Below are 25,602 nucleotides of genomic sequence, written 5' to 3'. Positions count from 1 at the left end.
TGTGAGGGAATTAGCGCCCTGCGAGCCGCGAAGCAGCAGCTGCATCCGAGGAGCCGTGTGCGTGAGGCAGGGGGAGCAACAGACGTGATTACTTCAGAATTTATTTAAGGACTGGTGGAAACCACTGCAGCGGCTTCCAGGGGAAGTCCCCGCCGAGGAGGAGCAGCGGACCGAGCCCAGCAGCGCCCGTAGCCGCTCCCTTCTCCTCCACCCACGGTGGTGCCGCACTCCGGGGCTTCGGCCCCGGGGAGGGTGCGCTTGCCCACACCCAGCGTTTCCAAATGCGTAATATTAATTACACGCCTGGACTATTCAGATTATAGCAGATTTTTACCACTGCTTTGTCACGGTCGGATTACAGCAGATGATACGTTTTATTACACTGTATATCCGATTAGCCAAGATGTACTGGCGTTTGCCTGGGCTGTTTAAATTACAGAATACGGCAGTTTAGAGCTCCGACACAGCTCTCACACGCGTCCCCCAGCAGTTAGCCGGGACTAGAGCGGTACGGCGGTCTGGGGCGGCAGTCCCAGGCCCCTGGAGGGCGGGGAGCCGGTAGCGGTGCCGCGAGTGCGGCCGGTTCTGCCCCACGGAGCCGCACGGGACGCGCCGGCTGGTGGGCAGCCGTGCTGTGGGTGACCTGCCGGAGCTCTCCTAGCCCCGCGACTACGCCGCCACGGCTAAACCGGCTCTGCTCCGCTGAGATCAGGCTCTGTGCGGTGCCTGCCAGGCAGCGGTGAGATGTGGGTAGAGGATTTCTTTCTGTACAACAGAAAACCGCGTTTGCTTTGGATCATGCCGGCAGTCGGGCGTGCGTGTGGGCTTCAATCACGCACAGAGGCGTAATTAGCCTGGGAGGTATTGAAGAAGCAGGGAAGCCAGATATCGCTCAGTTAAGTTTAACAAAAGGTGAGAAATAAAAGAAAGATGCTTTCGCCTTGGCCCCTCCCCCCTGTAATCGCCTGCCTCCAGCTGCAAAGATGCTGTTGCTCGAAAGGGGCTGCTGGAGCTTTAAGAGCCGCTCCCCCCTCCCTGCTCCTGACAATGGTCTGAGCCGAGCTCTGCTTCCCAAAGCAAAATTTGTAATATGCCATTTTTCCCATGGATGCTTCTCCTCTTGGCTGCTGACGAAGTGACCGAAGAAAATGCTGAGGTGCCAGACAGCCAGTCTTGCCGGAGGACGGGTGCAGGGGCTTGGGGTTCCTCGGAGCAACGCCTGTGTCACCATTGCTAAGAAGATGGTCCAGGAGTGCTCGGCTGTGTGAGTCCCCGCTCGAAGCCGGTGGAGACTGCGGTTGTTATTGATCAAGTGAAACAGAGACGCCGAAATAAAAGCCACTAGGTACTGAACCTTCTATTTCTGAGTTAGACATTGCCTCCTTGGCCCCAATACCCTCCGGGAGGTGAGGTGCAAATGAAAAATCTTGCTGCCTGCCTCTTGCTGTAGTACTTGTGTGGTATTATTTAAATGCATATCTGTAATGGGAGTTGGGGAATTTCAGGCTAAAAACCGTGAAGCCAACTTTTTTTTTTTTTTTTTGTGTGTGTGGTTGAAGGAGATTTGAGGCTGGAAGGGTGACATGAGGACCAAATAGTTGGAAAGAGTCCTTTTTTTAAAGCACAGTGTTGATCACCCCTCCTGTGTGGAAGTAGTGCAGGATGCTTCTGTTAAAGGTGATATCATAGTTTAGTGGAGACTGGCAGGTAAGGAGTTAACTAGGAGGAGGAATATGCATGTAATGCAACTCAGACAATAGGAAGGATTTTCCTTTTGGAATTAAACCATGCTGCCTAAGAGCGATCTTGCTGAGAACATCTGAAAAGACATAATTGCAGTAAGAACTGGTTTTATCAGCCACTGTATTTAACGATTTGCAGAAAAATAGCTTGTAAATGCAAAATATCCGGAATGATCCAATGAAATGAGTTTTCAAGCTGATGTCACTGTTGGACAGGCATAGAATGTATGGCAGTTAGATTTCTACTTCTTTATCCTGCAGCAAAATTACAAGTAACTTGAAATGACACCTCAACCTTGCTGTGCAAATCAAACATCTGAATACACAGAAAACAAGCTTTTAAAACCACTTATGGACAGAAAGGTGAGAGAGTAAAATTAGATTCACATCTAAGGTGGTAGCCTTCAAGGTGAGCAAAATGAGTGCTTGTCTTCAGAGCCTTTGTCAGGCAGAAGCCAAGTAGTATTCTGACCTCTCATTCCCAGAGCTTGCCCAAGAAGTCCAGCTGGTAAATTATTCCCAGGTTACATGAGGTAGCAGAAGTGTTTGTTACAGCATTCACTTTAAAATAAATAATACCAAGACTCTCAGACAAATGAGATAACGGAGGATGTCAAATAGGGTGGGGTCCAATGAGAAGAAAGATGACAACTTTTAAATTTTCTACCTTTATAGTATACATACCACAGAAATTTCAAGTAGTTTTAGAAAAAGTCGGTATTGAGGATGTCAGTATTCACACCCGGTTTGTACAAGATTATCAGCATCTGTAGATAGAAGATACGTAAGACAATTGTTATCAGTGTAGTTGTTAATGGAGGAGCTCCTGAAAAGGAGCTTTATATAACTCTTAACCAAGGGTGGGCATATCGTGTATTGTTTGCTGTGATATTTGTCCGTTCACTCACTGGATGTCTAAACTGAGCTGCAGGCTTCCTAACTGAGCCAATATTTTCATTCTTGATGGAGACATAATGCAGCTAATGCTATAGATTTGCTGTGACATTTTGTTCATACAACCTGAAAAATCTGTAATGCAGTGACAATGAACCACATTCTTTCTCCTTTCATAGAACAGATCACTTTAAACAGTCATTGCTTTTTGCTAGTTAAATGTTGTGTTTAGAGGGGAACCTGTTCATGATTTCTCGTAATATTGTAAGCAATGGTCACATTAAAATCCAGCATGCTCCCTAGTCATGCATAACATACATCTGTGATATTTATGCTCCTGTTTGGAGGTAGTAAAATGACAGGATGTTGATGGCTTGCCTGCACTAGTGACTTTTCCAACCATCCACACTGATTCAAACTCACTGAGGTCCATGATAGAAATTCAATGTTATTGGATTAGGCTCCATGCGAATTATTGGAGAAAACACTGAAATTGGAGCCAATCATCCTGGAATAGATTTTGCAGTAGATACTGTAGTAGATACACAATGGACACAGAGGAGAATGTATTTAGATAACCTCAATGTGCTGCTTCACAAACTGCCATTGTGTATGGCTGTGATACCTGAGCACTTTAGGTCTAGAACTACTATTAAAGTAAGTGCTAAGGCTTTGTTTCAAATTAGAAGAATTCTAAAGTTATTAAATTGCCTAGAAGTCTGTATGTACTACACAGATATTAAGGGAAGCAGGAAATTGTCAGTAACCTGCTCCCCTTTCAGAACCTCTCAGAGAGTTTGGGATAGTCTTTAGGTGCCACAAAGTTCCAGTATCCTTTGCAAGTCCTTGAGAGTTTTGGGCACCTGGTGTGCTCCCTGAGCAAGGAAATTGTAATATCTACTCTGCAGCTTCTGATGAATCTAAGGAACAGTGTTTGTATATTAACAGGAAAATGCTGACGACTGAAAGTAAATGCATATTGAATTTTGCACTTTTCCTTCACTTCTTCCTCTTCTTTTCAGTCCTGGCTGTATGGGGAGTATTGCACAAAATAAGGTACATGAGGTTTTCATGGACCTCTGTGGTCTTGAAGATACAGGACAGAGGTGTTTAATCCACCACTTGCAGTTCCTAACACCCACTGAAAGAAATTTCAGCTCCCTCAATGTTCTTTCTTGGATGATTTCAGTCATATCCTGACAGAGGAAGATAGCTGCCGCTTAGTAGTGGGTTGATGCTGCTGTGAATATCTGGTCTGTTCCTTATCTGCTCCTGAGAAACAGGATAGTTAATGAATGTCTTCATTATATTTTCCCTCTCCTCTTCATTCCTCCCCCAACTCCTTTTCTGACTCAGTTTTCTGGGGGCAACACCCTGCAGTTCTTCTCTAGTGGCACAAAGAGCTGCATGGACTTGCTAGATGCATGGTTGGACACCACTGATATAATTAAGTAGCATTTGAGGCATCAGATTAGGAAACCACATTGGATGCCTGAAGTAGTCCGTCTTTATATTTTTCTCCTTTTTTCATGTGAGCAGAGCCTTGGTACTGAAATCCTTAGTAAATTACTTCTGTGGGAATTTACTCAGACTCTGCAAAGCTGATTCCTGATAACTCGTTACAGATTTCTGAGTTTATTCCATTCAACACCATGTATCTTTCTTTTGAGAAGAAAGTAAGTCTGTGTTTCTTGGTTCTTGGGTTTGTTTGTTTATTTGCTTGTTTATTTTTTGAGAGAGTGGTGTTAGGAAAGCTTTATATTTTCTCCTGATGAGAATATGATGTATTCATATTTTTATTCCTCAATAACTTCCTAAATGTACCAAACTCATCATGGCTTTACATGTATTGTAAACAATGACTTGATAACAGATTATGACCTTGAATAGGAACAAATTCAACATTGGAATTTTGGGGAAAAATATTTATTTATGTATCCTGCTTCTTCTATTGTGATTCTGGGAGGAGCTTAACCTCTTAACTACTGTCATATGATACATGTTACTTTGCCAACTTTGGCTTTAACAGTTTTTCAGTCTCTATTCTAAACATTTTTTTTTTTCATTATTTGCTTTGCTATGATTCATGGGATAGGTGAAAAAAATGAAAAAAATTAAAATCTTTCTTCAAACTTTTCTTTTGTTTAAACCATTTGAATGATAAGTAAAGCCAGCATAGAAGTGAGGCCATAAAAGTTGAGTTGTAAAACTTTTCAAACTTTTTAATTGAAGATGTTCTGAAATGTGACATTTTATCAGCCAGTATAATATTTTAGTTTTTTTTTTTGTGTATATTTTCTGACAATGAGTGATTGCCTACATTTCCAAAAATAAGCATAGATTTTTGTTTAAATTTGAATGTCTAAAAAGCACATGTTAATTTCTCATCCTCGTGTTATGTGTTCAGATTTCTCTGCCTCATGGGTTTTTTGGGCTGATTTTTCTTTTTTTTTTTTTTTAATGTCACTCGGAGATTTATGATATTTAGTGTAAACAGCAATACATGAAAATGTGGCCATACTTGTAATCAAGTATAACTGAGATTTATTTTTTTTTTTTTAATGACAATTTTATTTAATTTTGTAGCAATCTTCTAAGTATATAAAGTCCCATATTCTTCACAGGGCAGGCCATCCTAATAAAATTAATGTGGATTTTTTTTGTATGAATGCAATGAGATGAGCCACAATTTTGTTGGTTGGTTGGGTGTGTTTGGTTTTGTTTGTTGTTGTTGTTTTTTTTTAATTTTTCTTCCGACTGATTTAAATCTATATTAAATTTCAGTGTCTCTGTGGTAAATGAGTGAATTCTTTGAACTTAAAACTTTCTCCAGTCACATGGAATTCACTGTGGAAGGGGTCTTTGGAGGTTATTTGTGCCAACCCCTTGTGCAGTGCTGACACAACAGCAAAATAAGATCAGGTTGCTCAGGGTAGGTTTGGAAAATAAGAGGGAGATTCAGCGATCACTGTAAATTTCTGAAGCTTAAGGCGGATATTTATACACTCCAATTTTGCTTATATTTTGTCACATTACCAGACAATTATAAGAGAAGTTACTTTGCAATTTACAATTGTGGCGATGCAATTCAAGCTTTTGTTTGTAAACTTCAGATAAAGGATTCTGATGCTTTGTGCACATTGTTTTTGGTCTTTGCTAATCCTTCCTTTACTGTTACTGTGAGATCTGAATTATTTTTCCCTAATAGGACTCATCAAAGATATATAACTGTAATTGCCTTGTAGCAGCTGATAGGAATGCATTGATTAGTGAAAGGAATACTACCCTGGGATAACAAAAATCTTAACATAGAAGCTGGCACGTGCAGACCGCATGGAGAGATTAAAATATATATACACAGACTCAATGAAGATATTTTTGCATCTGAATTTCAGTGTGCATGTGGAGTTGAATGAGGAACTAACAGCCTATTACATGGTATAAAACAAATTCAGAAGAGTAGAGGGCTGGGAAACTTCATCCTGATCTTTGACCTTTTGAGAGTGCCTCTGGTTATATAGTTACATACAGTCAATTGTATTATGGGACCAGGATCTCAAATCGTCTAATAAACACAATTAGAAAACATGGAGTATCCAGATGTTGGTTTATGACTGCATTTGGTCTATCCAAAAGTTATGGTTTAAAAAATCAAGCCCTCTGAGCCTAACTAGTCTTTGAAGCAGTAAGAATGGTGGATGAAAAGGAAGGTTAAAGATGGTCCATTATTTTTCCTTCTAAGTTATTCTCTAAAAATTGATTTCTACATAAATTAGTAAGAACTGTATCCTTGAGACAAATACCTGCCACTTGTGTATGGGTCTGTTATTTATGAACTGCATATATATCCAGTAAGTCCAGGATGCATTTGTCTGGTCTATCTGAAAGTTGATTCATGCATATATAGTGAAAGGTATCTAAAATGTATCAAAAGTTTTGTGAAGTCACAGATCAGCTACAACAAGGCATGGTAGGTCTAAAATGTGATAGAAACGGGCCTGCCAACTGCTTTATTCTGAGCCTTTAAGGACTACAGCATTGAATGTGGCTGTCTCTCCCCTATAAATACAGTTGAAAAAGGCATATATTTTTCACAGAAGGAATTACTAATTCAGGTTATTTTACTAGAGAGATCACTTTCAGTGTTTAATGGTCAAAATCCTTCCTCTATAAAGTATACCTAAGCTTAACACAGATTTATGGTCTGTGATTAGTGGGACAAGAGAAGGTAGTTACAGTAATTCCTTTTGATTTTAGTGTATGTAATATTTCAGTGATTATGTTACAAAGCCAGAGTAAAAATTGTTGGGGTTTTGGTGGTTTTTAATCACAAAAATTAGGTTTAAAATTCAAAGTTACAAAGAAGGAAAATCAGAAGTTGCTCTCTTCCCCCATAAGAAATTTTAAAATATAGTTAAAATTACTCAGGGTATGACCACGTTACACCTAATTATTCAGGGCAATGCTATTTTCATTTTATGTTTTAATGTGAATCTCTCACTTGTTTCCATCTGCATTGTGTTGGCTTGGTTCTCTATGTGCTTTTGGTGTCTGCAAACTAAATTCCTTTCAGCTATAATTAAACTGGCAGCTTACTCTTAAAACTAATGTCTTGACCCCTGTGTGAACCACATCATCATGTGGTTAACCAAGGGTTGTCTAATACATGCACACCATCAGAAGGCTCTGGAAACTTCAAGAACTCTTGTAACTCCCCAATGTGTGATTCATTTGCTATATAAAGATCCAAATGCATATGTCCCCTCCAATTTGTCCTCAGCTGCCAATCATCTTCTACTACTAAACTGTGATCAGTCTGTTTGCTGACGTTCTTCCACTGCTTCTGTTGAAGTCCTTTCTCTGTTTTACCTACCCTAGCATTTGTTGCAGCTTCTCTTGGTGAGCCTCCGTTTTCTTTTTTCCCTTTTTTTCTTCCTTTTAAAATTTTTCAGATATTCTCAGTATTTTGGTTCCTTCCTGCTATCAAGCAGAAAATTCATAAAGGGTGCAGTAAGGTCCTGAGGAAGTGGCTTTGTTCTTGAACATGTGTTGGAAGAAGGCCAGCATTTCTTGGGAACAGTGTTAAATGGTGGCAGCCTCAGGACATTGAAAGCATACAATCTTCTGGCAGGTGTAAGAGTGATAAACGCCAGATTCAAATAAAGAAAAGAGAAAGCATGCTTTTCTAAAGACGAGAACACACAAATCAAAGTAAATTGTAACAGTATGGCATATGTCTTTCATGAAGAGCTACAAGAAGTCTTTATTAGTGAACCCCACAACAAACCTGCAGTTGTTCAAAGTTTCCTTCCATTTTTCTCGGTTGCTGACCCAGGAACACCCTGAAAAGCCAGGTTCCCTTCAGAGTTGTTCCAGGGTCCCCATTGCTGGCTCCCACAGAAGATCCATGTGAGGACATGGTCCAGGATTCCCTTTTTCCCTGCTCCTCACTGTTGCAAGTATCAATGCATTCCTTTCTGGCACACCCTACCAGCATTTCTGATCCAGCCCAGGTTAGCATACTCCTTTTCTATATTTGTCTCTGAGCTGAGGGTGGGGAAAGGGAGAGGATGCCTGTGGTTCCAATGGAATAATGGCATTGATCTCCAAACTGCCAGAAAGCAATTTACATCACCAGTCTGACTGCAAGAACAGTTGTACCTTTTAAAGATTCTCCTGGGGCTGTGAGCTGTGGGAGAAAACATCCAAATAGCAACTGCCTACATCAGGAACTTCCCACGTGTTCCCTGCCTTTTCTGTGGTCTTACTCATAGCTCAGGTTTGTTACTTGTGCCGTGTCAGGATAATGCAGCCCAGGTTTTCAAAACAAGTGTGCTGAATGGTCCACTCCACTCCCTGAATGCAGCAGATTAGAGGGAGAAGAGGTTTTAGTAGTGCCGTGAGCATTCAACCTATGTATTCTATTGCTCCTCCACAACCACTTGCATATATGGCTTCCCACATCCCCGTAATGACTATACAAGGAGATTTTCTGTCTAGTTTGAACACGGAGTGCTAAAGTAGCAATAGCTGTCTGCACAGATTTTTCCCTACCTATTGCCACACATACACACCAGCATGAGTGAAAAATTGCACCACTCTCACTCTGCCACCGCCTGTGAGCAGTGGTAATGTGTGCTGTGCCATTCAGACCATAAACTTGATCTGCATGTGCAGGACATCGGAGGTAATTTCTTGATCAAGGTTCACCAAAGAGAATCCCCTGAGGCGGGAAGCATGCCCCATGAGATGTTGATGATCGTGATGCAGGAAAGGTTCAGTGACAATCTGAATTGTTTTCTTTGGTCTTGAAGAATGGGCATGTAGAGACCTTGGTCTCTGGCCACCTGCTGCATACTGAAAAGTTATGATTAAACTGAGCAAGTGGCAGATGGCCTTGGATGTTTTAGTTGTCCCTTTGCTGACTGTGAACTCAGCCGTCTCGAACTGGTTAGCCACAGGTGGAACCTGGGTGGAGACACTCCACAAAGTGATGACCACTTTCTGAGTGAAAATTACTCCCGCAACCTTCTGAGAGGATCGAGGAGGCAAGGCAGTGGCTCCTCCCTGCAGGCAGTCCCACATTTAAAGATATCTGTGGACAGTGGACAACATCAAATCAGATAATTCTGAGTAACTACACCTGACCTAAATATACTGGAGATGTGAGAAACTTTTCACTATCACTTCAAGCTATTAGCTACTTCTCTTGCATCTAATTAATTACTAAGTGGATAGTAGCCATAAACAACCTTTACCTTGCCTCCAGTTCAGACACTTTAAAAATCAGATCAAGACCTACCCGAAATCTCAGCAATGAAGCTATTGCCTATGAAAGCAACACAGCAGTAGCTGATAATTCATGCTGAAATACTAATGCTTGGTGCCAGCTTTGCTACTTATCACATCTGCTGAAAAAGCAAAAATTAGGAAAACTAAATTCTGCCTGAAAATTCAGAATGTGATCAAGGCCAGCTAATCTTAATGAAGCTATGTAATTTTCCCAGTAGATCTTAGCAGTAAGAAGTGTTACTGCAAGGATTGCTTGTGACTTGGTGGTGGTAGTAGGCATTGGTTTTAATGAATTAGGTTCAGGTGTCATAGCTCTTTTGTTCCCTGGTATATGACCTGTTTTCAAGTTACACTCTGTAACAGCCAGATTTTCCTTTTTTTCATAAATTCTACTTTCACAAGTTCCATCTTCCTACTTTGGAAAGCAGACCAGGTTTAAGAATATGTAGAGCTAATCCATCATAGTATTGAGACCAAAATGGTGAGAATTTTAAATGATGGCACACTTAACTGTGGAAGTGTGTCAACCACAGGTACTGTAGACAAAATTCACATCCAGAATATCCACAGCAAACTCCTAAGTAAAATATCTTAACTTCCAGTAGATGAACCAAAAGCACCTTGATTCCCACTTGCTAAGACAGAAGGTTTCCAATCGTTAGTACAATAAAAGAATTTCCAGAAATTAACCCCTAACTATGTATAAGGTTATATCTTCTGTGCTTCTTCAGTTATACTAGAAAAACAATTTCTGATCCTTTGGGTAGATATCATTTATTATTAACACAGCCCTTCCAGGTAAGAAAAAAAAAAAAATAATCTGAGCTTTGAGACCTGTTGGATCTTCTTTTTTTCTCATTTGCTGGACCCAGTATCTCATAGCATAAGCTTGTCCCCATACAGAAACTGAGGTTTTGAGATTTACATGAGAAGCTTCATATCTGAAGAATGAAACTGGGTGATATTATTTGCTTTGCTTAGGACTGTTTTTAGGAAACAAACAACAGGGATTCTGTCCCTGGTAATTCAATTAGCACAAGATATCACAAGGATGGTAATTAGCTGAGAGTTTCTAGTTCTTGACCTCTTACTGAATGAGCTCACTGGAGAATAAGTTCCCCTAAGGGTGGGAATAACCAGATAGAAAAATAGATTAACCTGGCATTGTTAAGGCAGCATGATACTGGATCAATGGTTATCCTGATCTGTACTGTAGAAATGCTTAGAGCACGACCAAATCTGGCAATTAATGGCAGCTATTGGCATCAATACCAACAATTCAACAATGACATGAAGTAAGAGAGGAGAGAAAGTCAACGATAAAGGAGACTACAATTGCAGCGCAAGTATTTTCAGTCATTTTAATAGAGCATTATTTGCAAAGCTATTAATAATTAAAAATATACTGTTACTGTCCATCTCCTTCCAGTCATTCTTCTCTCAGTTTAGGAAGCATATTCAAAGTCTTTGCTGTGTGGAATTAGTCACTGTATTTAATCCCTGTCTATCGACCATCTGATTAACATTGAAAGCACAAAGTTGAAAGAGGGAACAATGCAATAATCTACTGACTGTGTCCATGTGACAGAGTTAATTCCTCTTATGAAATCCCCTCAAATGTTTTTCTACTGAAGAGCTTTTCTTTGATTTGTGTTTCTCTAAAGAAATGATGTGTGAAGTGATGCCAACGATAAACGAGGACACCCCGATGAGTCAACGGGGGTCCCAAAGCAGCGGCTCGGACTCGGATTCTCACTTTGAGCAGCTGATGGTGAACATGCTGGATGAAAGGGACCGTCTCCTTGATACTCTTCGGGAGACGCAGGAAAGCTTGTCACTTGCACAGCAACGCCTACAGGATGTCATCTATGACAGAGATTCCCTCCAGCGACAGCTTAACTCAGCACTGCCTCAGGTATGTACTTAATAAAGAATTTTTTTTTTCAGGTTCACCAATTTTCTACTTTATGGTACCAACTTTTACCTTAGTCAGTATTTATACCTTGAGGCCCAAATTCTGCTCTCATTGAGGTCACCTGCAGAACTCCTATCAATTAAAAAGTACATTTTTAGACCTCTGTGGTACCTGTCTTCAAGGTTACAAGTATGAATAATGCTGTTGACTTCAAGGAGAGCAAGATGAAGACCTGTAGCTACTGGTTCTTTTGGCTGTTGCTCTAACACTTACAACAGATGAGGGATTGTTTAAATTAAAGATCTAATGGTTTCTAAATAGCATTACAACAAATAAAACTAGCTTGTGTAGGTCAAATAAGGAACTATGCACAAAACTAAAACCAAATGATATCTTAGTATATTTATTCATTTTAAAAATAATTATATAAATTTCATTAAAGTTACCTTGGTCTTCTTTTTAGGAACTGAGGAATACATTACTTCAGTTAAAATAATAATACAATATCGTATTTCAGAAATCTATATCAATATAGCATGATCTTTCAGTATACTAGGATTAAAAGCAAAGAAACATCATAATTCAGGATGTGTATCTGGCCAGAGATTTAAAATACTCCATGAGTCAAAACACAGATTTTCTCCATATATTTTCTTTGCATCTCCCAGGTGTCACTTGCAACAGAATTTGATTGTAATTTTGAGTGCCAGGACGTACTTACCCAGGCAAAGTTGCGTACCTGTTAGTTGCTAGAGAGGAAGGAAGACAGATTCAGCTGTGTGAATGGAATAAAGAGATGGTAAGGATGAATCAAATCAGTGAGAAAGTACTTAAAGACAGAAAAGGAAAAAGGCACCCACGGGAGTAGGGAACAGAAGCAGTTGCATAGGATTAACTATGGTTATAGGAATATCCTGGGGTAGGGCTGAAAAAGAGAGAGAGGTGGTAATAATTTGAAGAATAGCATTAGCAACTTCAGCATTAGGTCCAGGCAAAAAGAATGACTACACTTGGCTTGGGTCAAACACAAAGGAGTAGTAATGATCTTGATATACAGTAGAACCAAGTTTGGTGGTGTGATTATTATTTTTTTTTTTTTACTTCTAATTTGTGGGCAGTTGATCTTTTCTGCTGGTGTCTCGTCATAGGAGAGTGTAAAAGAGAAAGACAGCATAGAGCCTTCATTCAAAGATTTATTGCTAGAAATCTGAAGAAGAGAGGAGGTTCTGTACCTGTGAACCCCCATTTGGTGTGCTGCTTAGTACAGAGGCACTCTTCACAGCCTATAGTGAGGTATTTCTGTTGAGCAAGGTTTCCAAGCCTTAATGTTTCTGTGATTCATGTACGCAAAACTCCTGCTAAAATGCAGGAGACTAGCTAAGGGAAGTAATATTCAGCATAAATCTGATAAAGAGCCTAAAAGAAACAGAAATTCTGAGGAGCTGGATCATGATATGATTTTAATATTTACTTCTTCAAGTAAACATTGATGGCGTGTGTTTTTCTGTGATAGCTGTACAACCTCTAAAAGTAATTGATTTGTCAGGAGAAAACTTTACATTACCATGTACCATTGAGAATGTGTATTTCAGGCAGCATTCATCCATCTGTCAAAGTAGAGATGTGGGTTTCCTGTATGAGAAACTGTGTGACATACTGCTTAAACTTTAAAGCGGAACTCGACTTTTTTTTTTTTTTTTTTTTCCTATCAATTAGCTAGTCTAGATCTTCATGTAAGTAATTCAGTTCTGTAGAAATCTGTTTTCACAAGTACAGAACACTGGCCTAGTAATAGAACATTCTAATAATAAAGCCTTCCAAGAACTAACTTCCATATGACTGCCATATTATTTAGCTTCCTTTCTGGACTTGAGATATTCTACATATTATTTTTATAATCTTATTTTTTGTTTACTATTTTATGAATGGCAAGCTTGCATTGCTACCTGCCTGACATAGCCCATGACAAAGTGCTTCCCTGTGGAGAGGAAGAATTCCTTGTTCACTTAATTTTTAAGAGAAGAATACATAAATATACAGTAGCTATACAATGATTATTATTTAGTTATAATGTAACATCTAGTGAGTCTTGTTTTATCAGAATCCAATTTTTTAGCTCTTCATTTCCTGAGTGGTTTTCAAAATTCAATTATTTCTTTGTATTTACATAGCGCTTTGCATGTAGGAAATGTGTATTGATACAGTTACGTTCTGAAGCATTTTTTTGTTAGGACTCTGTTTTTGTTTATTGTCTTAAACAGTTAAAAATAGGATCTGGAAAAGCCATTGAATTTTTCATAAATAGAATCTGAACAAACAGAACCTGCATGAAAACTGAAGTAATGAATGAGCCATTGAAAAATCTTGTCTGATTGGAAATAGGAAATAATTAATAACTCTAAATAGGGAGCTTGAGATATGAATTAATACTGCTACAGCTACAGCTGTTAATGCTGTAACCATAATCCGAAATAAGACTGTCGATGGGTCTAAGTTTTTATACTGATCTATACAATAGAACAGTATATAGTTCACCGTCTTTCGAGTTACAGAAATATAGTTGGTTTGTAATCACTGTCACTGAAGTTATTTTTATGTCCATTAAATTAGCAGTCTTAACTTTATGAAGATCTATGTTTAACTGAACAGCTATGTTTGAAGAAGGAGGGGAAAAGTGAGCAGGCAACTACAGACCCGTTACACGACATGTAACAACAAAGAAGTTTTAAAAACTTATTTTGGAGGAAAAAGTTATAATAAGTCAAAAAGTTAACTTAAGAATATGACAAGGGTTTATCAAAATAATTTTAATAAAGAATGACTCAACATCATTCTTTGATACCAGAATTGTTGGACTGGGGAACTGTGATATCCCTAAAATAGATATCTTTTGAAGTGGCCACATTTAAATTACTAGTAGATGTGACGTGAGTAATGAAAAGTAAGATAATTAGTAAGGTAAGTAATACAAGAGAGAGAGGGAAAAAAACTCAGTTACAGTAGACAGTGACAGGATGGAAGGAGGCTAGTAGTAGCAGGTGATCAAGAATGTGGTTTGGGATCAGTTTTTGATAATTTGAGCATAAGAAGTAGGAGCATGCTAGTGGAAATTTTAGACAACACAAAATTGCATTGAATAGTCAGCTAATGGAACTATTATAATACACAAGAACAAGAGTAACAGAGGTAGGATAATATTGCATGATAAAAAGATGAAGGCCTTATATCTATCAGTTAATAACAAAACCATATGCTTTGACCTTTTAGGTAGCAGTACTAGAGAAGGAAAACATATGTTATAGAGTGCTTGTAGGCAGCCAATGGGATGTGGGTATAAAAAAGACTAATGTCATTCTGAAATGTATTATGTAAGAGATTTGTATTAGAAATAGATAAGTGCTAATGCAGTTAAACCAAAAGGTGTTTTGAACCCTATTGTCTGGATTTTGGCTCAGTAGTGACTGGGAGGCACCCTCAGGTTGGAAGAGATTCAGAAAAGGCCTCCTAGAGCAAAGAGCCAATGACACCTTCTGCATGAGAAGACTAATTGAAGTTTTCTTACTTCTGGGGAAAATGGAGTTGAGAGGGAATGTGAGTGATTTAATTAGTTTTCTTGGAGAGGAAGAAAGATTGAATGACTAAGTAAAGGTGAAAGACATGGTTTAAGCCAAAAGTAATGTTAATAGAAGAAATAATGAATATAAGGTACTATGAATAAAGATATATCACTCACTGGAAGAATGTCTTGAATTATCAAGGAATGACATTCAGAATCCATCTTTCTTAGACAAAGACAGCATCAAAACCTCAAACTGTTCCCAAGATGAACCTGTTGTGAAAGATGTTCTATATCATAATACCTTTGGTTACTCTCTGAACTTGACCCAGAACACCCCTCCCTGTTCTGATGTCAGACTTTACTGTGGGGAGATTCCACTTTGTGTGGGATCATCCACACAAAGGATGAAACATGAGTCTGAGTATTTTTACTAAAACTGTTAGAATTATGTGATAGTACAGTTAAGTTGAGAAGTGTAACTCCTGTTTTGAGTGGTAGAAAGAAGAAAAAGTTCAATTACAACTTTCTCAAGCAAATTTCACCATAATCTTCTTTAAGCTAAATTGTCTAGAAAATGTCACCTATATTAGTTGCCTTCTAAACAAACACTGAAAAAATACTATTTATGTCATTGCAAGACTTATAATGAATCATAAGAATCATAAGAGTTGTAATAATTATAAATGTGCTTTGATAATGCTGAACTAGGCTTGTTTTGTAGTTAATATTTCTCATAGTATTTTAAAAATAAGATAAAATAAGATATGGAAGATGCTGAGTTATTATTTATAAGAAGATGTTCGTAAGTCATCACTCTTTAGTCAAATATGTGTATTTTGTTCATTAATAATGTACTTGCTCAGTGATTTACTTAGAAACTAATCTAATAGTCACAGAGTCACATAATGGTTGAAGTTGGAAGGGACTTCTGAAATAATTTATACTGAGGGGGACTGTTTGAACTCAAGTGGTCCAAACTCCCTGCAAAGCAGTACTAGCACTACCAGCTGTCCAAACCTAGGAAAAGGTCTATTTTTGAAACAGCATCCTCCTCCAAGAAATTGTACAGCAATAATAAACAACTCTGTTAATGGTAGCTAGCAAACAAATGTGCAGCTTTTCATTTGATGAAATGGTTAAAATAATTTACAACTTTATGAAAGACCTTCTAATATTATATGTACAATAGACCAATTGTCTTGCCTGTTTCTATACTAGCCTCTTCAGAATTTTATTTAAAGTATCTTTACTATGGATCTCTACAACAGAAAGGGAAACATCCAGTACTAAAAAATTAAAGTCACCCTTCTTTGTGCTCTTGATAAGGAACATGGAGAAGAAACTGCTTCAGTTTCTTAACCTATTTGTGTTTAATTTTTTTTGTTTCCAGCAACTTCGAGTGTATTGTGATTCGTGTGAATCTCTCTGATGGAGATCCAAACACCCAGTACTAATTAAGTATAAATTCTTCAAGATGTTGCAAAAAATGTTTGTTTTTTTTTTCTCTCTCTAATAAATATTATCATCAGCACTATTTGAATATCTGCTCTTTCTAGATATGGATAGTAGCATTGTTTGGGATGTGGGACTGCAATGCTAAAAAGAATCTTTTGATATCTCCTCTTACCTCATAGATTTTGGCTAAACTCTAATTCTTAGCTACAGTAACTCAGTAATAAAAACAGTAATAGAAATATACTGGCAATCATTAAGGTTTTATTTCATCCAATAAGATACCACTTATTTAGAAATGCTTACTGGAGGCATGATAGAAAGAAAAATCCAAAGAGGGAAATGTAATGACCTTGTTTTATTGAACCAGTTTATGTAATTTGATCAATATTAAGCTTTAATAGGATTGTGATTAGAAAATTTTGTTGATAGCCTTGCAGTTTCTTCCAATACTGATGAATAATGAATGTTTTACTGCCAGGGACAGGGAAGGTACAGGAAGACAACAGTAAGCCAGCAGGGCCTTATCCTGAGGTAGTATTTTCTTTTTAAATGTGTGTGCATATAGTGCATAGGCATAAAATGGTGACATACATATAGATACATGTAGTGACATAGACCAAAACCAAAATAACCCACCAGAAAAAAATAAACACATTTAAAAATAATTGAACAGAAATTTTGTTTATTAAAGACTGGACACTTGCTAAGCAATTTCAGGTGTTTGTTGATTGGGTCCCACAGCACTATTCCTAAAATAGGTCTTGTTCTTGTGATGAAGATTGAATGACGGCTTTTCTCCCCATTTTATTTCTTTCTGGCTATGCTGAAGAAAATAGAGCATTAATGGCATCCTGTATATTTGAATGAATAATCAGTACTTTTTCTGAAGGACTAAAAACCTTCCCTTCTCTTGTATGAAGGGCTTTTTCAAGATCTCCATTAATTTTCTATATATTTCAAGGTAAAATACTTTTAATCACATTTCCACAAAATAATTTAAAAATCATTGTGAGAAGTGGAACAGAGATCCTATCCCATGTGTCTGAGGTGGAAGTTTGAAGTTTTCTGCTAAATATGGACATAAATATTTTCATAAATAATTTGCAATGATGCTTTTTGCTAGGTAACTGTTTACCTCAATATATTAATATTAAGGAAAGCATATTGATATGTATGCAAAAGACTAGAAATTAAACCTATTTTTTTAATTAATTATAAGAGAGTAAATATAAAGGTAAGTACATTTTGTTATAGGATTTTAATGTATGATGGAGACAGTACACCTGGAATTCCAAGGAAATGACATTATTAAGTCACCATGGTTTAAGTGGAACACGGTTGTGAAATATTAGTTGTGTGCAACCTCAGAAACATTTAGGAAAGATTTAAGTGTTATCTTTCTCAGTTACTTAAAGAACATGTATACATGGCTGTTCTTTTTCTACATAAAAGTGAACAGAAGCTGTTTGCATAGTATTAAACACCAATTTTATTAAGGTTGATGACTTCTAACTAATATTATCCATCAAAAACCAGACTGTCTCTGTCAGTGGTATAAGTAGGACAATGTTTTAGCTGGCTCTAGACTCTCTTTTTTAAACTGCCAGCATATTCCTATCAGAGCACAATCATGGGTAAAATTGTATGTACAAGTAATTGAATTGTTTTCAAGTATGAATTGATTTCCTTGCTCTTGAGAAGTTCTCCGTATAAGGAGGAGATTTTCTCTTAAAAGCTGTAGACTTTGTAATAAATACTTGATGACTGACAAAGACTAATATGACAGTCCAGCAGGAGAAAAAGCTGGGATATGAGAAAAAAGACACAAACATAAATATTTAGAGGAGGAGGAACATGTGGTGAATGCCTGAAGCCAGTAACAAGACTATGTACTCCCATTTCAGTCTACATCTTCTTCATAAATATTGCTATCGATTATTTTAGCTTGAGTCAGGCACGTAAACTGTTGCATTAACTATTGATGGCTCATTATCTGAATGTTTATAAAGACACATGACTGAATATGAGATAAAAATACAGTAGTGCTGGTCAAAGAGAATAGAGCAGAGGTGGTTATCTATGTCCTTACAAATTAAGTTGTTGCCATGAAAACTGTAGACACTAGTTTTCATTACAGCAATAGTCATGTTTTTTTCCTAGTTTTGTAATAGTTGTAGTCGTAACAGTTATAGTTATGTCAGATAGTAAGAGGCATTTGGACAGTGGCCTTAATAATATGATATAACTTGGTCAGCCCTAAAGTGGTCAGTCAGCTGGGCTAGATGATTGCTACAGGTCACTTCCAATAGAACTATTCTGTTCTTTTGTGAAGAAAAACTGGAAAAAATAAATCAATGTTATAAATCTTAACTCTGATGGAATACTCCTTGCTTATGTCCTTGAAAGGGGATGGTAGAGGCTCAGACATCATCAAAGAGCAGCACATCAACATAAAAGCTACAAAACAAAAGAATGTAGCTTCTTGAAAATGTGCATTCCTTCCATAATAATTTCTCTATTGAAAACAATGAAAATGTGGGATATTTAAGAATCAGCTTTGAGAAGTGTCTTATTTGGACTATCTTCCATCACAGAATACCAGGCTGAAAGGGACCTCAAGGATCATCTGCTCCAACCTTTCTTGGCAAAAGCTTAGTCTAGACAAGATGGCCCAGCACCCTGTCCAGATGGATCTTAAAATTGTCCAATGCTGGTGAATCCTCCACTTCCCTGGGGAGATTATTCCAATGGCTGATTGTTCTCACAGTGAAAAATTTCCCTCTTGTGTCCAATCAGAATCTCCCCAGGAGCAACTTGTAGCCATTACCTCATATCTTTTCCATGTGACTCCTTGTAAAAAAGGACTCTCCGTCTTCTTTGTAGCCACCCTTTAAATACTGGAATGTGGTGATGAGCTCTCCCCCAAGCCTTCTTTTCTCAAGGCTGAACAAACCCAGTTCTCTCAGCTTTCCCTCATGTGGTGGATTTCCAGTCCTTTGATCAACTTTGTGGCCCTTCTGGACCCTCTCCAGCCTTTACACACTTTTTTCCATAGTGAGGATGGAAATGGAACACGGTATTCTATATTAAGAAATATTTGTCCATATTAACAAGTATTTGCTCAAAAACATTAAATTATTTTAAGGACATGATTTTTTTCCAAAGTATACATGATTTAGCTCTCACTGTTGACTCGGAAGAAAACAGATTTGTTTATATTGTTGGATGTGTATCTTTCACATGACCCCCAGGAATCTGATCTTCTATGGGTAGAAGTTAAGGGCCAGGTGAAGAAGTAACCTTGTTCTATATTATATAACATCTCTACAGTCTACTCAAGAATCTGCTCCAAATAATCATTTGCTGTGTTTATCTTATCCTTTAAATGTGTTTTTTTCCTAGTTAGGATCAGATTCTAATATTGGTTTTGTTTGTTTGTTTTTATTATTGTTGGTCTGCTGCATTCTTTATCATGTATGAGTTCTAAAAGAAAACAAATTATACTGTGACAGTCGATTTGTTATCACAATGTGTTAAAACATACTATATTAAATAAATCTTGGAGACCTACATAAGGTCCTCTATTGGTAGGTTGGTTTATTGGTTTATTTGAAATTATGAAGTAAGCAAAATTACAGATTTTCTTTTCCCAGGGTGTTTTTCATTTTGTTTTGTGAGATACAAAGCAGAAGGGAACATAATGTTAAATAAGGAAAGGAGTAATGATTTGAAAACATAATGAATAAGTAGATAGACTATAATTCTGCATCAAAGTGGTAGAACTCAGTAAGAAGGATAGAATGACGGTCTTCACAGGAATTAAAACCCTACAGCAGAGTTCATGGAAGTCAGTATTGAAGTTTATCCATGTATTTCAATCTGTGATAGAAATAGTCCTTAAAGAACAAGTAGTTAAGAAGCAAAGGGGCAGAGAGTCTGTGAACCTGTTCTCATGTTTTTTTCACTAGCTGTTTCACACTGAAGTTACAATCCTGAAGTTTTATAAGTGGAAATTCATCCTGTCTTGGAACAACTTTCCTGTCTATGATTTTTTTGTATGCTGATCTTCTGCATCAATAGACCATGTCTACAGTTTTGTGGGTTATGTGGAAGACTGGGCACATGCATGAGAGTGCAGTGCTCCTTGAAATCCAAGCAATTACTTCAGGAGTTCTTTGGACAGTGTTTTAGACATATCCTAGTGAGTTAGGGAAGAAATACGCAGGCGCTGCTACAAGGTGTTTTGGTTGGGCAAGACCATTTGTGATTGTTAATGTTTAGCTTGCCTAATGTGAATACTTGTGCTGTCCACACATCAAAAGTGCTCTGACAGTCTTGCTATCGAAACAAGGCTCATGAGCGTATTTGAGTCTGCAGTGCAAAATGCTGATTTTTTTTTTTTCTTCTGTTATTATGACAAATACTGTATAGGGATTGAACTCTCTGAGATAAATACTGTGTTCAGAAAATAGATTTTCTGACCTCATGAAAAAATAGAAATAACTCCTTCTTTAGTTCTGATAACTAAAAGTGCCATCTGGACAAATGTGTTTCAGAGGTGGAATTTGGAGACTTTATTAATACACTAAGTTTGTGTATTGTACTTCTTTTGCTTAATAATATTAAATTCTGCATTAACAATGGAAATAATGAATATCCAAGACACTAAGAAATGCTGAAAATATTTGCAATGTTTTCTTTCCTAAAAGGTGAAGGGTGAATGCTACCTCATATAGTTGGTGCTTGAGCACATAATTGTACATCTTTGGTCAAAAGATGTAGAAGATCATGTTTGTGAAATAATGAACACTGCATAGATAGAATTACCCCTATTCAATTAATTTGTTAGCAGTAAAATCTTGATAACAGAAGCATTCCAAGAAAAAATGAGATATTTTAAGATAGCAAATTTCTTATTATTCAGTAATTTATAGACATTCATAGTAGATCCAGATACCTGACTATTATTTGAGCTGCTATTTCAGTCTGCTATAAACTAACACAAACTTTGTCAAACAAAAATTATTCAAAATTCTAACACTGTCCATGTGGAGTGTAAATTATTTGGCTTGTCTCATTTCTTTATCCCATTTTATTGAATATTCGGCTAAGTTTTGTGGCTTTCCATCTAAGTCTACTTGGGTTCTTAGCTATAATATAAAACAAATTTAATTGTGTCCTGTGTTAAGAAATAAATTAGTATTAATTTTTGTGCAGTCCCACTGATCTATTTTCAGTGTGAACTACTACTGCTTGAGGCCACAACTGTGGCACAGAGTTCTAAGCATATATTAATAACTCATATATTATAAAGGTTGACTACAGACACTCAATTTTTGGATGGTAAGGGTGGATTTGAGGAGATGTTGTTTAGTGAAATTAGTACATTTTTCAAAAAAATGCTTTCAAGAAGAAGCACAAGTTTTCACAAACTTGAAGCTATCTATGCATTTATAAATTCTCAGATTAAGTAGATTAAGTCTTTAGAAATAATACTGTGCATGGGCAGATGTTCGTTGTATTTCTGTGCAAACAGAAACTTCTGCATACTTCATAAGGATCAGTGAAGATTATTTGGAAACCTACATTTAAGTCTGGAAGTTGATAATCTGATTTCCAAAACAAGTAGTTACACAAGATCTCAAGTAACCTGAAACAGACAAGCTAAAATGTGTACATTTGCCACTAGAAATATCACTATGTATTTCTAATTTCTCTATTTCAGCTGGTGACAATTCTTTATAATTAAGTCACACTTGAATCTGAACAATACACTGACAGTTATTTTCTGTTTGAATACATCCTCGATAATTTTGCTTCTTTTGTATTACAGAGCTATGATAGCTAGGATTCCAAAAAGATCAGTAACACTTTAAGGTAATAAAAAAATCAATACTTTGATCTATATTAGAAGATACAGAAAAAGAAAATTATTGTTGATAATCGTTATTTGTATTATCAGACGTTATAGAAAGAAAATTGAGAATGATCATTTTTGCTCTGAACAGTATAAAACCAAAAGCACCTGTCTCCTAAAAGAATACTCACAGATATGTATTAAACATCTGAAATGCTGCTTGTCCTAGCTCGGTGCTGTATTTTTGAGTCCTTCACCATGATGTCTCTTTGTTTTTCGAAGTAACTTTCCTATATTATCTAATTTGCATGGTAGAGATATGCTAATAATCCCCTGAAAGAAGTCACAAAAGTGTTTATTTTATTTATAGTTTAAAAAAGAAAGAGTTTACACATATAATACATATGTTGCTAGGTGTGTTTTAAAGATACCTTCCAGATGAGAATAAAATTCTTGTTTCTTACTGGTTATTTAAACAAACAAAAAAGTACTTTATTTGGAGTCGTATGGTACTAAACTGAATCTAAAGCAGAGTTTTTCTAGGCCTATACATTAAGAACTGTTTTAGCTTTACAGTTTGTTCTTTGTTTTTTCCAGAGATGGGAGAATTACTTCAGGCATAACAGACAGGGAAGTGTTGCCAAGTTCATAACCCCATAGTGCTCATTTCTAGAGTGCACACATACCAGCTGCTCACAAAGAGATGTACTGTTGCCCTAATGCTTTAATGTGGATATCAACTGCTGGAAGATAAAACATGCTCCTATGTTTCCTTTCATGCTGCATCCCTTTGGAAACTTTGCAAGCTTATAAACATTTATCTGATATAGAACAAGCACTTATTACTTTCCTACCTGAATAAAAATCCTTTGCTATTTCTAGAGTACAAGAACTAGGGGAGACCAAAGCTCTGTTTTACCCAGAGTCCTTTCTCCAGCAATGGTTGGAGCAAAGGTCTAACAAGAAGAGTAATGACAGAACAAGAACTGTACTCTGAGATCTCCAGAATGCTTTCCCAAAATTCTATAATTTGCAGCTGAGGGTAGGTTTTCAACTTCAACTTAAGCTTATATGCTGCTTCTAAGATAGAAGTGTTTGTGTTCCAAAACTGGTCTGTTCACTTTTGAACCCATGTAGAATTTTTAAAAAAACATAGCATAGACTTCCACTTGCTTTGTTTGGTTTTTTGGTTTTGGTTTGTTTTTTTTTTTTAACTTATCACTTAGGTTGTCACCAGCTGATATCCTCACTTCCACAAAGACCTAAATGATATGAAAAATCAGCCTTGCTAGCACTTTTTAAAAGAAAGTATTTAGATATTTGTAAACATGCCAGTCTTGTACACTACCGTGCTCATCTGCATGCAAGCAATGAAATAAATAAAAGAATGCATACATTATATTATTAAAGATGAGATCCTGATCCAGATGCAATTAAAAATCTGAAAACAGATGTGACCAAGTCCAGCAGCAAGTTAAATTTAATGGACTAATCAATTCAAGTGTTTTAGCCAAGTAGGAAGCAAAAATTAGCAGGTATGGATATTACTGAATACAAAACACTTCTTGATTTCTCTTCATGACTCTGCTTCTGAGAAGAGCAACATTGTTCTTGCAAAATTGTTCAGTTGTCATTTTCGTACAGAACATATCCTTGAGTAAGAATGTAACCTGCCTGCCTCCTCTTTTTCCATGAGTCAGTTGTGACTCAAGATTGTTGTACATTGTCCTCCAAAAGTGAGTTATTTTATGAGTATGAAATATGCTATGTATGAAGAACTGTGACACAAGTCAAAGTCATAGTAGGTGGTGTTAGAATATGCACACAGAATGTTGTACATTAACAGAATTTTAAATGGCTTGTGACATCATCTGGTTTGGAGAGGATGATGCTCTGTATGCCGAAGTTAAGTAATATATTTGTTTTTCTCACAGGGGGGGTCAGTTTGTAATGTAATAGTGTAAGTTAATACAATTTAATTATGTGGTGCCCTCAGTATTCTTCAGGATCCTTCTTTTCATTTCTAGTAGTGAAATTGATATTGGTATCTATTTAGACTGTTACTGGAGATTTAAATGCCTTTCTTTTATGTCTGACCTTTTTTTCCCCAAAAACTTCTGCACCTTGTTGCTTTTGAGAGCAATTTTTTCACTCATAATATACACAATTGTTGGAAACAGTTTTAATCACTCATGACAGTAGGTTTCCCTGAAATATGGATAAAACATGGACAGCTGCATGTGCCCAGTCTCAGATACACTGCCATTGCTGGTGCTGTTCTGTACTAATAATACACTTGTGCAATTAACTGAGAATTTAGATTAAAATTCTATTGCTACAGCACAAAAATTTCTACTGGTTTTTGTTTAAAAAAAATTCCAAAAGTAATCTGATTGCATAATCATCCAATGACTGTTATTATCTAAAACATTATTTTTAAATCATTATAGTTTGGATTTTCCATGAAAGAAAAACTCTTAAATATTTTTCAGTCTTTATTTCTGCAGTTTTAGAAAAATATTTTGCAACCATTTAATATAAATCAATCATTGAAAAAATAATTTATTGGGGAAAAATGCAATTCTGTATTACCAGAAGAGGTTGTGTTTTACAAAGAAAGAAATGATTCACTAAAAGTTATTGTTTTGACAGCCAGACCTATTTTTCAGAGCATGTATTGACTGGGATATCATTTTTAAGGAAAAAAAAATTAGAAAAGTTGAAGACTTTTTTTTTTACAGACATTGAAGAATTTTTGAACACCTTAGTGAAATCTTTATAGTTTTGATTTAGAAATATTCTTCTGTTTTGAATTTTCCTATTTGAAAAGAGAAATATTAACTTTAGCTGGAATAAAACATCGAAATGAAAAGAAGGTTTTGAGGATTTGTCTGGTTTTTGTTATCAAGGAAATCGGTAAAAAATGCCTCTATAGTGTAGAAGGTTAAAACTTTATTAGAAATTGAATTTTTAAAACAGTTAATTGCTACGTTTTAATTTTAAAGCAGTGAAATTGGCATAAGTACATTTTGTTACTTACCATGCTCTATTTCACTGCACTCTTCTTACTTATGTAAGTATGATGATTTCAGAATGAAGAATGGCTAGGACTCTGCCTAGCCATTGACATTTCACTGTTGGTACTGATTGCTTTAGGAGGATATACTACATATGTGCCGTCTTTTTTTAATGGGACATAAAATAGATTGGTATTTCATGAAGACGTAAAAATTACTATCTGCCCATTTCTCTTCTGTTTTAGTAAAACATGGATGCTGGTTATTTTGCCTTCCACTACCATTTTGTTTGTTACCTTTCTTCCTGAAAAACACTTCCTGGTCAAACATGTTGCTTCCAACTTTACTTGGTATTATTCAATGGCGGAGTT

At 36.7% G+C, this 25,602-nt stretch overlaps 1 protein-coding gene across 7 annotated transcripts in view; it reads left to right on the top strand.

Annotated features, from left to right (window-relative positions):
- The first annotated feature begins 752 nt into the window (after positions 1 to 752).
- PPFIA2 (PTPRF interacting protein alpha 2) overlaps positions 753 to 25,602 on the top strand; it is a 324,118-nt gene continuing 299,268 nt past the window's right edge. For 3 of the 7 annotated variants that reach the window (XM_071799609.1, XM_071799595.1, XM_065837649.2), the window contains exons 1-2: positions 756 to 1,345; positions 11,093 to 11,343. In XM_071799609.1, coding sequence (XP_071655710.1) covers positions 11,095 to 11,343 — 249 coding nt within the window. In that variant the 5' untranslated portion in view covers positions 756 to 1,345; positions 11,093 to 11,094. Of the gene's footprint in view, positions 1,346 to 11,092; positions 11,344 to 25,602 lie in introns of all 7 variants that reach the window. The other 4 variants (XR_011735916.1, XR_011735913.1, XM_071799596.1 and 1 more) reach the window with 4 other exon arrangements.

The sequence above is a fragment of the Patagioenas fasciata genome, chromosome 1 (assembly GCF_037038585.1).
Source record: "Patagioenas fasciata isolate bPatFas1 chromosome 1, bPatFas1.hap1, whole genome shotgun sequence".
In the NCBI taxonomy this organism is placed as follows: Eukaryota; Metazoa; Chordata; class Aves; order Columbiformes; family Columbidae; genus Patagioenas; species Patagioenas fasciata.
Note: the sequence above shows the minus strand (reverse complement) of the source record. Positions and strands in the feature narration are given on the sequence as shown.